We start from the raw sequence: 13,452 nt of genomic DNA, 5'->3' as shown, positions 1-13,452 counted from the left end.
TATATCTCTAGCATTGTAGAACCTACAATTGCAGGAGACTTAACATAGTCTTGAGTTGAGGCAAACTAGTATATCTTTTGTGGTGTTCTCTCTTTTCTCTTCTCTTTAATATTTGTTATTTTATGAGTGATTACTTATTTAGCTCTAAACTGTGAAGTGGGAGTTCGATGTATAATTTAGTTTATTTTGCAATTATTTATATCTTTACCCCCCCCCCCCCCCAAAAAAAAAAAAAAGAAAGAGAAAAAAAAACCCTGTTAAACCAAGAGTTTTGCTCTTTCAAGAAACAATATGTTTTGACAAGACTCAAAATTGCAAGACTGGTTGGTGTCTGGAGCCTTTGTGAAAGCAAATTTATTGAACAAGGTTACACGTTACATACCCATCATTATTGAGGTCAAACATTTTAAACGTCACAATAAAACTTGATTCTGGGATGCTGAGTAGTGTTTTTAGAAAGATATACCTGTTAAGAGAAGAAAAGGATCTTCAAGATTGAGTATAATTATCCAAAGACTTGTAATAGTGAGAAAATGTGTAAGCATGCTGTGTGTTGAACATGGAATGGAAATATAATCCCACAGCACAAAGAATAATGAGACAAGTAACATAAAAATATGAGATGGCTTACTCTTTAAAAGAAACATGTCCATCATTGTTTATATCAAAAAGCATGAGCAAATTAGAAGGGGCACAACGTAGCTCCCCAGGGTTCCTTTCCCCACTCAAATATCCATCTCTTACAAGATGTGACTCGGAAGGCGGAAAGACAGGAATCACTGCCCGCATGAGATCCATTGGTCTCATGAGTAATTCACCATCAGGAGCACGAAATGATGCAAAATACTCAAAGACCTTCAAGAAATGATCAGAGGGAAAGAAAATATGTCAAAACAAAACAAACTTTTAAACAACCCAACGGCGTTACTATCGAATTATTAGGAGTTAGGCACTTGGGACAACTAAAGCTCAAGGAGCACAAGAGTTTTACATAGTTGAATAGCATAGAAAGGTAAGATAACAGACAATCATAAATGTTGTGAGGTTAAAGGTTGCAAGGACACCTGGAAATAAACTAATTCTCATCCTGTCGGTTTGTGCAACCCAATCACTGAACTCAAACATTTTAGTCACGCTCACATAACTGATGTAGGTACCCATCTTAATAACAAGATTCAAGAGCAAATTGGTCAATCGTTGGACCAAAATTTCCTCACAGTCCAGATTTAGTAGTTGCAAAGAAAGATGACTAGATTACCAGATTTGGCTACAAGTAAATAATATAATTCACAATGATAGTTAATAAGACTGTCAAAGAAAAAAATGATGGAAAAAATCAAGTATGAAGTTGTATCAACTTCAAACTAATTATTGTATCAATTTAAACTCTAAACCCCAAATCAATTTAGACTGATTTATACCTATTTTCACCAATTCCATTTAAAAGAAGCTCAAAAGTCACGTAAATAAATTATTCTTGTTCCAAAATCCCACCGAAGTAGCAATAAAAATGATCACATAAATCTTTTTAACTAGGTAGACGAAACAGAATGAAAACTCGCTCATATTAATAAAAACTGCTACAGTGCTACTATCAATTTAACTCGAGTATTTCACTTTAACTATATTAATCAGTACAATCCCAAATTTAGGGGTATGAATTGAAATTATCCCCCCAAAACTAAAGATAGAAATAGCATATAATACGCAAAATAAAAAGTAGAAGATACCTTCTCAGGAGGACTATACAATCGAATGCGTTTCTCGTAATTGAAGAATACCTTTCGACGAAACTCCTCTGCAACGACAAGTAGAAAGAACCAAAGAGTCAGCAACAGTAACACCATTTGATTTTCATCCTTTCCAACTACGATTACTCAACTAATAACATATTCAGTAAGTTCAACAACCAAACTTAACTACAACTAATCTCTCACAATAATCAATTCTTCCCCTAATCCTGACGAAAGAACAAACATTGAAGAAATGGAAGAACAATTACTTCTTACCTCCAAACAGAAACTTAGAGGAAATTTCAGGCAGAGAAAATTTCCGAAAAAACGAAGTCGAACGCGGCTGCTCAACAACGGAATCTTCAGCACTATCCACAACAGTTGAATGGGCAAAAGCTAATGCTGGAGTAGCAGAAGTGGTAGACACATAGACAAACCCTAATCCAGAAGCAAGCAAAATTCCTGACGACCATTTGAGAAAGGAAGCAATAGAAGAAGAAGAGATCACAAACCGATCGCCATGGGAAGTGGAAGGTGAAGCCGACGAAGAGGATGATTGATTGACGGAAAGCCATCGGATGGAGTAGAGTGAGGGAATGGACGGCGAGGATCTCCGGAGAGATCGTAAAGACAAAGCCATAGCTAAAAGTGTTTGGAGTTGATGTTGAAAAAGAGAGAGAATGACGGGAAAAGGAAACGAGAGTTGAAGTCAGTTGAGAATAAATAGTACCCGGCTTTTTCATGTGGACGCCAATAGATAGAATTGTCGTATTGTCTAACGTGGAAATAATCACCAAACCCACTTTATTTTACTGAAAAATGGTATTTTTTTTTTCATTGCTAAAAGTGCCTATTTTGTATTGCAAGATCTATGGGTTAATTTAATTATTTTCTCTTAGTTGGTGGTAATTAACATAACATTCATTTTTATTGATAATTAACATCATCTTCTTCTTTGAAGGATACAAATTTGATACTCTAGAGAGGAATTAATTTTTAACAGTAAGATAAAAGAGTGCAATAAAGGTGACACTAGAATCAAGAAAGGGAGAAAGCCCCTTTTCAGTATTCAATTCAATACAATCACTATAGCTATAAAGGTACATTTATACAAGAAGGGAAAGAGAATCCTAGAAGGTATAATAGACAAAATAGGTGGGCCCTATAGACATTATTCACCAATGAAAAGAATATTACAGTGACAGAAGATATTTAATTAATTTGTGGTGCTTTATCCTCTAATTGAGAATTTTCCTTCACATCTCCCCTCAAACGAGAGGGTAAGTTAATTATCCCGAGTTTGGATATGAGATACATAAATTGTGAGTGAGATAGAGGTTTGGTGAGACTGTCAGCCACTTGATCTATTGATGGAACATACCCGATTTCAAGAGCACCCTGAAGGACTTTATCACGCACAAAATGCACATCAATCTCAATGTGTTTTGTGTGAGCATGGAATACCGGGTAGGCAAGAGCAATGACACTTTGATTATCACACCAGATAACTGGGGTTTGAGGGATGCAAAGACCGAGTTCATGGAGGAGCTGGGTGAGCTGGGTGAGCCAAGTTATTTAAACAAGATGTATGAGCTAGAGCTCTATACTCAGATTTTGTGCTTGAGCGAGCAACGGTTGTTTGCTTCTTTGAGAACCAAGAGACAAGAGAGTTACTGAGATACACACAGTAAGCTGCAATAGATTTTCAATTGTCGATATTCGAAGCCCAATCAGCATCAGAGAATGCAGTGATGGTAAAATCATCAAAAGATTGAATTAGTAACCCCATGTCTTTTGTTCCACTTAGGTACCGCAAGACACGTTTGACTCCTTACCAGTGAGTATCAGTTGGTTGTTGAAGGAATTGGCTAAGATGATTAACAATGTAGGCAATATTAGGTTGTGTATTGGTCAGATACTATAGAGCCATCATGGTACTTCTATAGATGAACATATCTGGCATGGGAGTGTCTCCAGTTACAGAAAAATGCCTCCCAACAACAGAGGAAGTGTGAGATGGCTTAAGAGAATTAAGTTTAAGCTTGTGGAGCAAGTCATCAATGTATTTGGATTATGTCAAAAGGAGCCTTGAGTCAGTCCGAGAAACTTGAATCCCCAGGAAGAAGTTAAGGGAGCCAAGATATTTTAGAGAAAATTTCTTTCTTAGGCTTGTAACAACTCTGTTTATTAGATTCAAATTGTTTCCAGTGAGTATCACATCATCAACATAAACTAAGAGTATTGCAATAAAAGTCCCTTATTTGTAGATGAATAATGAAGTATCTGCCCGACTGTTGACGAATCCCCATGATGTCAAGGTGGATTTCAGCATACTATTTGAAGCTCGTAAAGCCTGTTTTAATCCATAGATAGCCTTCTCTAACCTGCGTACATGATTTGGGAATAGAGTATCAATGTACCCAGGTGGTTGTGACATGTAGATTATTTCATCGAGACTCCCATTGAGGAAAGCATTGTTGAAGTAAGTTGCCTAAGTTCCCAATTGTGAGAGACAATAATAGAAAGTATAACCCGAATAGTTAGAGCTTTAACAACAGGTTTGTAAGTCTCAAAGAAATCTATGCTGGGATGTTGGTGAAAGCCATTGGCTACAAGTCTGGCTTTGTGACGTTGGATCACCCCATCAAAATTATTTTTTTTATCCGGAACACCCATTTACACCCAACAATATTCTGACCCATAGCAAGTGGAACAAGGATCCAAGTTCGATTCTGATGTAAAGTTTGAAGTTCATGATCCATGGCTTCTTTCCAAACTGGTGTGGACGGGGCGTCTGTCACTCTTGAAGGTTTGGTGTTGCGCCAGTTTGTTATGGAGGAGGATAGCCACACCTTGGGCTTGAAGATACTTACCTTGACTCTCGTTATCATGGAATGACCAGTTGGGGGTTGATGATGGTCGATATTGTTGGTGAGGGTGTTTGTGAAGTGGAGAGGGGCAGTTAGGTGGTGAGAGATGGAGAGGCAGATTGGCTTGGGAAAGACAATGAGTCGGTTGAGATTGAACTTGGGGAAGGATCCCCTTGGTTTGGGGAAAAAAGCTGACACATAAAGAAGGGAAAGGGGACTAGATGGGTTGGGTGATGGTATATATGTGACAGGTGAATGTTCTTGTCTTGGCCCATTGATTGTGGGGCTTGGGCACGAGGAAGTGCTAAGGGTTTGGGACAGTCCATTTGTGTTGGGCATAGGTTGAGAAGGTGTCGGGCTAGCTTGAGCTATTGGTAATGGACTGGACCATTCGGTGGACTGAAAGCCCCATGGAGCACTCGGAATTAGCCTGTGGTACTTGGACTGAAAGAGTTCAACGATTCATCTAACAGCTCAAAACTTGTTTTACAAGGAAATGAATTTTCATCAAACTCAACATGTCTTGAAATGTAAATTTTACCTGACGAGTTAAGGCATCTGTGTCCTTTATGGACTGGACTAGGGCCCAAGTACATACACTTTTTTTATTTGTATTGAAACTTTTGAGAGGTGTATGGTCCGAGGCAAGGGTAGCAGGCACAACCAAAAGTTCTGAGATCAGAGAAGTTCAACTGTCTTTGTATTAATTTTTCCATGGCAAATTGTTCTCTTAACACCATAGATGGAAGCCCATTAATGATTAACGTGGTTGTCATGAAGGCCTCCCACCAGAACTTGAAGGGCATTGAAGCTTGGCTAGTAAAGTTAGTCTCATTTCAACTATGTGTCGATGCTTCCTTTCAAATCTTCTATTCTGAGATGATGTATAAGGAAGAGAGAATCTAGACTTAATCCCCTGATCAACACATATTTTATGTATCTTTTGTACTCACCTCCATTGTCCGATTGGATGGCTTTAATAGATTTTCCAAATTGACTTTTCACTATTTTTAAGAAGTGATCAAAGGTAGCCACTGCATCACTTTTTAACTTTAGGGGATATATCTAGACAAACCTACTAGAATCATCAATAAAATGTACATAGTATCTGTAACCGTCAGTAGACATGACAAGGGCAGGACCTCATAAATCTGAATGAACTAAATCAAATGGAGCAAGAGCATGAGATGAAGAGTATGAGAAAGGAAGAACAGGAGATTTTTCAAACTTACAAGCTTCACAGAAATTGAAATTTTCATTGGTTTTCACTGGTAGATTACATTTTTTAATGACATCATGTAAAACTTTTAAGGATGGATGTCCAAGTCTCCTATGTAAAACAATTTTTGACACAACGATATTAACGCAACTATTATGAACAACTGCAGAGCAAGCTATTATCTTATCTTCCAACTTCAAGCAAGAATCAACCAAACCTGAAGCACTAGCAGTGGCTCTTGTTGTTCCAACCTTGTAAAGGCCATCTTTAAGTTCTCCCTTCAACACCATTCTACCCGTATGAATATCCTCGACAAGACAATAACCATCATGAAATTCAATAAACACCTTGTTATCTTGAGCCAATTTAGACACACTAATGAGGTTTTTGGCAATTTCAGGAACACACAAGACATTTTTCAGATTCGACATTCCATCAACATCGGTTAAAAAAACATGAACCGATATAAGAAATAGATAAGGCACTACCATTACCGATTGTTACTTTCTCATTACCTCCATACTCAGATGAATGTGTCATGCCAGCAGAGTCTGAGGTCACATGATTTGAAGCCCTGTTGTCCGTATACCATCCAGGATCAATGACCGATTCATATGTGGCGATGAATGAGTTGTTATTTTGAGCAGCTAGAAATGCATAGCTAGACTGTTATGTTTGAATGTTGGGTCCATTTTGTTGAATATTCCCTGAAAATGGTTGTCCCCGAGAGATTTGATTGTTGTTCTAATTGTTGGGAAAGCGATAGTCAGTTAGTTTAAAGCAGGTCAATGCAGTATAACCTTGTTTGGAGCACACTTGACAAATAGGACGATAGTTTCCACAACCGCGTCCTCTTCCTTAATTGTTCCCTCTTGATTTGTTGTTCTATTGGGGAGGTATGCTACTTGTGAAGGACTATTGTTGTTTGTTTCCACCAATGCTTGTGGTGAGATTCACTGAGGATGTGCTACCAAATAATGCTATTTTATGAGTTTTGCAGATCAAGATGTTTTTCAAAACTCAACAACTCCGATTACATATCAGACCACTTAGTATTCACCCTTCCTTGGATTGTTGCGACCTCTGGATTATACTCCTTATCAAGTCCAATAAGAACTTGTGAAATTAAAGATCGAGTTGGGACAGGACTACCAGCTAACTCCAAGTTATCAGCATGATTCTTCATAACACGTAAATAGTCATTCATTTTCATAGATCCCTTACGAGTAGATTGAAATACCTGATGAAGATAGTCTTCTTCAGCACGGGACTGGATGCCAAAAAGCTCTTGAATCGCATCCCAAAGGCTTTTGGCAGTTTCGTGGCCTATTACATGAGTTGCAACTTCAGCTGTCATCGAGTTGTAAAGCCATCCTAAAATGTTTTGATCTATAGCTATCCATGATTCATACAGAGGACTCACGGTGGGAGAAGATGTTGTTGAGGAGCTTAAAGCTCTTGTGCCAATTTGTACAGACATGGTGCCTAGCCCAGAGGCGGTGATAGTTGCGAAGGTTGGAGCTACCAGAGTTACAAGTGGAGTTGCAGCGGCTGGAGATTCGATGAACATAGGTGGACAAACATTTTCACCAGTGAGATGCCTCTCAATACGATAACTCCTCAAAATCGGAAGGGCAAGGTTCTTCCACAGCAAAAAATTGCTTATATCCAGCTTGATGGTGGTGATCTGATTTAATGATGGGCTGCTCTAGGTAGGATTGCTAAAGGACCCAAAGACACTAGCAGAGGCATTGGCCATCAAGCTCTAATACAACAAAAAGGTGCAATAAAGATGACACCAGAATTAAGAAAGGAAGAAAGCCCTTTCTCAATATTCAATTCAATACAATCATTGTAGCTATAAGGGTACATTTATACAAGAAGGGAAAGGGAACCCTAGAAGGCATAATGGACAAAATAGGTGGGCCCTACAGACATTATTCACCAATGAAAAGAATATTACAGGGTACAGAAAATATTTAATTAATTTGTGGAGCTTTATCCTGTAATTGAGATTTTTCCTTCACAATTCCATCTTATAATTGAACTAAAAATAATTATTTTCAAGGCAAGTCTCTAGAGAAAATAAACATCTATATTCATAAGTTTATTTGTTATTATTATTATTTTTAAAAGATAAGGGTCTGATTTTTTAAAATAACCGACAACAAGAAAAATGTCCAAACTAGGTAATATTACTTAAAAAATAGCAAATTGAAATAAAGTTTTGTAATATGTCTAATCCTAATTTTCAATTCAATATTATATTTAATAAATGATGTAGTTAAATTTGTATATATCCTTGTATGACTATTAGCATGCATGTGTTTATGTGGTACTGTTTAAATATATTATAAATATAATATATAATTGTGGAAGTTCTAATGGCCGTAGGCCTCCTAAAAACTGACCGGTGGAGGATAACAATAGCGATCTCCTCGCAATATAATCACAATTTGATAGTAAAAAAAAAAAACACTTGAAAATATATCTCCCCTTCCCTCCATGAATTTAAGAGGTCGATTGGAAGATTATTATTATTATTATTTTCATGTAACAAACTTGTTGATCTCCTACAAATATGGTAGCTATAATTATAAATGGCTAGATATCTTTATCCTTTTTAATTTTGGCATTTTTCTTTGGAAAATTGGTGGGAATGGCCACTTTTTAATCCCAACTTGAAAAACATCCAAAATTATACTTCATTGGAATTTAGCCAATTTAGGGCCGAAATTGTTTGGACTTAAATTTTTGTTTGTACCCAACTATGGATGACATCTTTGCCCAGCCCACTGGATAGTTGTAGTTTACGAAATCTAACACAAATGTTATGCACTAAAAAACCATATATATAATGGGAAAAGAAACAAACACACAACAACAACAAGAAGGCATCACATATAACTCAACAAGAAAAGAAAAAAAAAACCATTTTCCCCTTGAAAATAACAAAACTTTTGTTTCAAATGAATAAGGATACCAAAAGAAAAAGGTATGAGATAATATTTATAATGAAAAAAAAAAGTAAATAAATAAAGTGATTTGTAGTGGAGTACATTTCACTAAACTACTTGCGATGAAAGTACTTATTCTAGAGCTCAAATAAAAAAATGTAAAAAAGAAAAGAAGAAAAGAAAAGACAAACAAACAAATTAGAACACTACGTCATATACTTATTTTGTTTCAATTAAACCTTTAAATATATATACTTATATTTATAATTTTCACACAAAATTATGATATTTATTATGGATAGATTTACCAAAGTAGACCAAGATGAGAGTTTAGAGAAATAGAAGATCCAAAGACAATGGTAGAGGTTCAATATAGCAGAACGAGGCCAATAGGACTCACGTTCAACCAATTGTTCCGAGTAGATTGTCCAAGATCCATGAGGGATCTTAATGTAGCAATGGGAAATTTTCAAGAGGACTCAGCCTAATAATAACTTAAAAAAATTTAAGGTAGCTCATAAAACCCATGAAGAGTGATAAAGATGGCTCAAATAATCCATAAGGAGGCCTAGTGGTAGTTTAAAGAATTCATAGGGAGCTTAGTGGTAGCTCATAGAACTCATTGGGAGCTTACAAGTAACTTAGAAAACTCGTAAAGAAGCCTAGTAATAGCTTAGAAAACCCATGAGAGAGTTTAGACGTAGTTTAGATGATCTATGAAAGAACTAAGTAGAATTCGTGAAAGACCTAAAAGTCACGTGGAGGACCCATGGAGGTTTACAGAGAACATCTACATGACTCGTGGAGGACTTATGCATAAGTCATGAAGGACCTAGGAGTTACATGCATGAAAGACTATGGATGACTTTGCACAACCATAGAGCAACTCAAAGTAATTAAGTTTAGAATTGTGCATATTCTTAACAAATGGATCCACAAAGAAATCATTAAGGAGTATGGATGTTGAACCAAAACATATGTTACAACTTCAAATGGTGGTAAAGTAACCACCCAACGAGTAATGACACAAGGGTTAAAAAATTCAAAAGGGACAATTATGAGCGAAACGATAGTTACACATTACTATTCTATACGAACGACAAAGTCAATAGTTGAATGCATGCATCAAATTTTCTGATGTTAAGTTACACACAAATACAATATTGATTTAAGCCTCGAAGTATTGTGGATTGACACATTGATGTTATTTTCTTTGTTTTGTTGGGGGATTATACTTTTTTCTCGTGAAATATAACTTTACGATTAATTGTTTTCATCAAAAATACATTTAGGGGTATTTGTTTCAAGGGCTGAGATTGGATGGATTAGATATCCTAAGCTCAACCCTTGTCTAGGGGCAAGGATCTGGCTTCTTAGTCCCATAGATTTGAATAGTAAATACTATCTAAACCCATGGATTACCTTTTTTTTTCTTCTTATTTTATTTTATTTTCTAATTTAACCTAGAAAGTTCATCGGCCAACTTCCAAACACCACCTTCGATGACTGTTGCTAGCCATCTCCGATCTCCACCTCCGACAATCATCGCTGGCCAACTTCCGGCCACCAACTTCACCAACCGCCACTTCCAGCAGCCCCTCGAGCAAACTTTTTTTTTCTAAGTCATTTCAAAGAGGATTTTAATTTAATGACAATAATATTTTTTCAAACACATTTTCTCTTTCTTCTAATTATTTTGTCTTTTGGAGTTTTTTTTCTTTAAATTATTATTATTATTAGATTATCTTTTTTAATTCTCTTTCTTCCCTTTTTTGTTTAAAACTAATATTTTCTTAATTTTAGGAGATTTAATTTAATTTCTATTTCTACTGGTTGAAAATCGACTACCTATTTATTGAGATCTCAAGTGTATGTCAAACATACTGTAATATAGTAAAAAATGTAAATATACATTGCATATATCATGATTTATTTTTTGGCATGTGTACAAATATACTAAAAATGTAAATATACGTCAAATATATTGTTCGGTATATAAGACAATACATTATACAAATTGTATTGTTCATGCACTTATCAAATATATACTGATTTATTTGTAGAAAATTCAAATATATAGTGGTATATATATCAAATATACCTCGTTTCTCCTTCAAAGCTTCTCGTTGATTCTTGTTTTCATTTATAAGGGTAACAATTTTAATTTTTTGAAAATAGTTTCTTACTTATAGGTTATGAAAAGAAAACTGTTTTGGAAAGTTTAGTAATTTGGGCCATATTTATGTGTAAAATAATAGGTTATTAGATTGTAGTTGTATAATTAAGTATCTTTATATAGGCTATATGTATCAAAAGCTTTAATTTTAATTTAACATTTTCATTTTTATTTTGTTGGTCAATTTAACAAGCTCGAAGATTTATGATTATTTTTTAAACCTAAAGGATTAAAATGTTGCTAACAACTTAGCACCAAATAAAAACTAAAACTCAAATTTCATGATTTTTTTTCCTCAAATGTAATTTGATAAAAAAAAAAGTTATAAATTTTCAATTATTGAATTCAATACTAAAATACTAGTTTATTTCAATTTAAAGTTAGCAAAAAAAAAAAAAAAAAAAATCGATCATTTTCAAACTAGTTAAAGTGACAAAAGTTTATGAAGTTTTATCTTAAAACTTAGTAAAATCAAAATATCAAATTAACCAAAACAATTAAATAAAATTATAATTTAGTTACATCTCTATTTCAAAATAATATATATATATATATATATTATTCTAAATTTTTTAGTTTTATTTTAAACTTAACTATATTAAATAATTAAAATAACAAATTTGAACTAATCTAAAATCTAACGATCAATTAAATATAAGAAAATATTTCACAAACTCAAAATTTATAAATATGCGCTAGCTTTTTAAATTCGGACTTCCAAAACTTGCACTCAAAATACAATTTTCTCAAATACATGTTACCAAAACCTCATGAACCATAAGATTCTAAACATGCGATGATAGAGTGGTTAATATAAAAGTTTTGAAAGTTAAATTAGTAATTTTTCTACGATGAAAATGAAATATATTGATAAAGATATTACATATGAAACTTGATATAGATTTGATCAGAGTAAAAGGCATCTCTAGCTCTATGGACCAAAGAGAGTGATGATATAAGAAGATTTTTTTTCCCGCTTTTTTTCTTTTCATAATATTTTGTCAGGCTTATTAGGCTTTTTAAATTTAAAGCAGATTTAATGGAATAATTTTTCAATCACGCATTTAATAAATAATTGAAACTTGAAGTTTGTATTAAATAATATTTATATTTACCATATTTTTTTCCATTTTCCCCCATTTTTCGAACTTTCAGACATGGTATGAATTGTTCAATGGCGACCATACAAAAGACGACTCAACCAACAAATTTTCGTCAACAATATGAGGCCGAGCCGACGGAGCGTTTCAATTTACCGCGTTTTTCAAATTTTTATTGGATGGTTTTTAAATATAAAAAAAAAAACCAAAATATTTATAAGATATAACAAAATTTTAAAACTATTCATGATAAAGTCTATTAGTGTGCATCAACGTCTATCACAGATAGTTCTAAAATTTTATCATATTTTATAAATATTTTTAACGGTTACTATTTGAAATAATTTTCTTAAAAATATCATAGTAATAGCAAAAACATTAAACTTTTAATTATTAAAATTGACCATCACAATGTGGAAAATTAAAAAATCAAGCTCCCAAGTCCAAATTCAGACGTGACAATTAAGTTGATTTTATTCAATATCCTTGTCATATTTCTCTCTCTTCCTTTCCCTTTATTCACATTAATTAATCATAAATTTATACTATCTAATGGGGAGAAATATTTGTTTGTTAATGACCATAGGCTTATATAATGTAATTTCACATCAATATAATTAAATAAAAAAATCCTTATTTTTGTGCATACAAATTAAAAGAATGGATTTTTTTTAAAAAAAAAAAATTCACATTTTATCCCTAAAATCTCAAATTCACGTTAAAATAAGAAAAAGATCATTAAATAAAAAACAAAATCTCTACACGTTAAAGAAGATTTTTTTAAAAAAGAAAACAAAATCACATTTCAAAAATTTATGATTGAAAGAGTGGACTAACAATTTTTTGTTAGACTAAGGAAGGTTCGACAATTTAGATGTCAAATAAATCATGTTTTAAAAAAAATACTATCTAAATCTTATCTTTTAAAATCTAAAAGTGTAACGACCCGACCTTTCGAGTACTCTGATAAAGGTCGTTACTCATAATTACACATCTACATTCAAAATATTTTGACAATTGAGGAAAATAAATTTCATTAAAATAATAAAGACAATTTTCCAAAATAAATAACAAATAAATAAAACCTTTGTTGCCGCCCTCAAATAATGAAGAAAAAATAACTTAAACTGATAAAATTTTGACCAACATCGAATTTCAAATCAAAATTTTTAAATAGCTTGAAAACGTAAACTGAGCGAAAGCGATTTACATGTCCCATATAGCACGATCACAGGTCCCTCTCGTCAACCGCCGGTTCGTTCCTATCCTTACCTGAAAAACATAAATTAAGAAAGATTGAGTATAAAATACTTAGTAAGTGATCCAATTACCGAGATCAGACTATACATCTACAAGCAGAGAATAATGGACCCATGGCTCAAACAAGTCTTAAATGA

General features: G+C 33.8%; 2 protein-coding genes across 3 annotated transcripts; both read right to left on the bottom strand.

Annotated features, from left to right (window-relative positions):
* Positions 1–246: 246 nt before the first annotated feature.
* On the bottom strand, positions 247–2,492 carry LOC120086246 (calcium uptake protein, mitochondrial). Of its 2 annotated transcripts, XM_090318055.1 has the most exons (5): positions 2,246–2,426; positions 2,010–2,171; positions 1,731–1,798; positions 632–855; positions 247–466 (listed from the first exon to the last, which is right to left on the bottom strand). In XM_090318055.1, exons 1-5 carry the CDS (start codon positions 2,253–2,255, stop codon positions 355–357), a joined length of 576 nt encoding a protein of 191 aa, XP_090174181.1. In that variant the 5' UTR covers positions 2,256–2,426; the 3' UTR covers positions 247–354. The 2 variants fall into 2 exon arrangements, with proteins under 2 accessions (XP_090174181.1, XP_090174180.1); XM_090318054.1 differs by having other exon boundaries at positions 253–466; positions 2,010–2,492.
* Positions 2,493–6,855: 4,363 nt separating this feature from the next.
* Positions 6,856–7,302, bottom strand: LOC150034131 (uncharacterized). Its single transcript, XM_090317242.1, has one exon. It carries the CDS (start codon positions 7,300–7,302, stop codon positions 6,856–6,858), a length of 447 nt encoding a protein of 148 aa, XP_090173368.1.
* Between the last annotated feature and the right edge of the window lie 6,150 nt (positions 7,303–13,452).

Source organism: Benincasa hispida, chromosome 9 (assembly GCF_027475165.1).
Source record: "Benincasa hispida cultivar pf3 chromosome 9, pf3_genome.v1.1, whole genome shotgun sequence".
NCBI lineage: Eukaryota > Viridiplantae > Streptophyta > Magnoliopsida > Cucurbitales > Cucurbitaceae > Benincasa > Benincasa hispida.
This window is presented reverse-complemented; position numbering and strand designations above follow the sequence as displayed.

Bases quoted from the DNA above. Each gene is read 5' to 3' on its own strand.
- LOC120086246 (XM_090318054.1), bottom strand. From the start codon at position 2,373: ATGGCTTTGTCTTTACGATCTCTCCGGAGATCCTCGCCGTCCATTCCC. The intron at 1,799-2,009 runs GTAAGAAGTAAT...TTGTCGTTGCAG, and splicing joins CTCTAAGTTTCTGTTTGGAG to AGGAGTTTCGTCGAAAGGTA. The intron at 467-631 runs GTAAGCCATCTC...TTCTCTTAACAG, and splicing joins GGACATGTTTCTTTTAAAGA to GTATATCTTTCTAAAAACAC.
- LOC150034131 (XM_090317242.1), bottom strand. From the start codon at position 7,302: ATGTCTGTACAAATTGGCACAAGAGCTTTAAGCTCCTCAACAACATCT.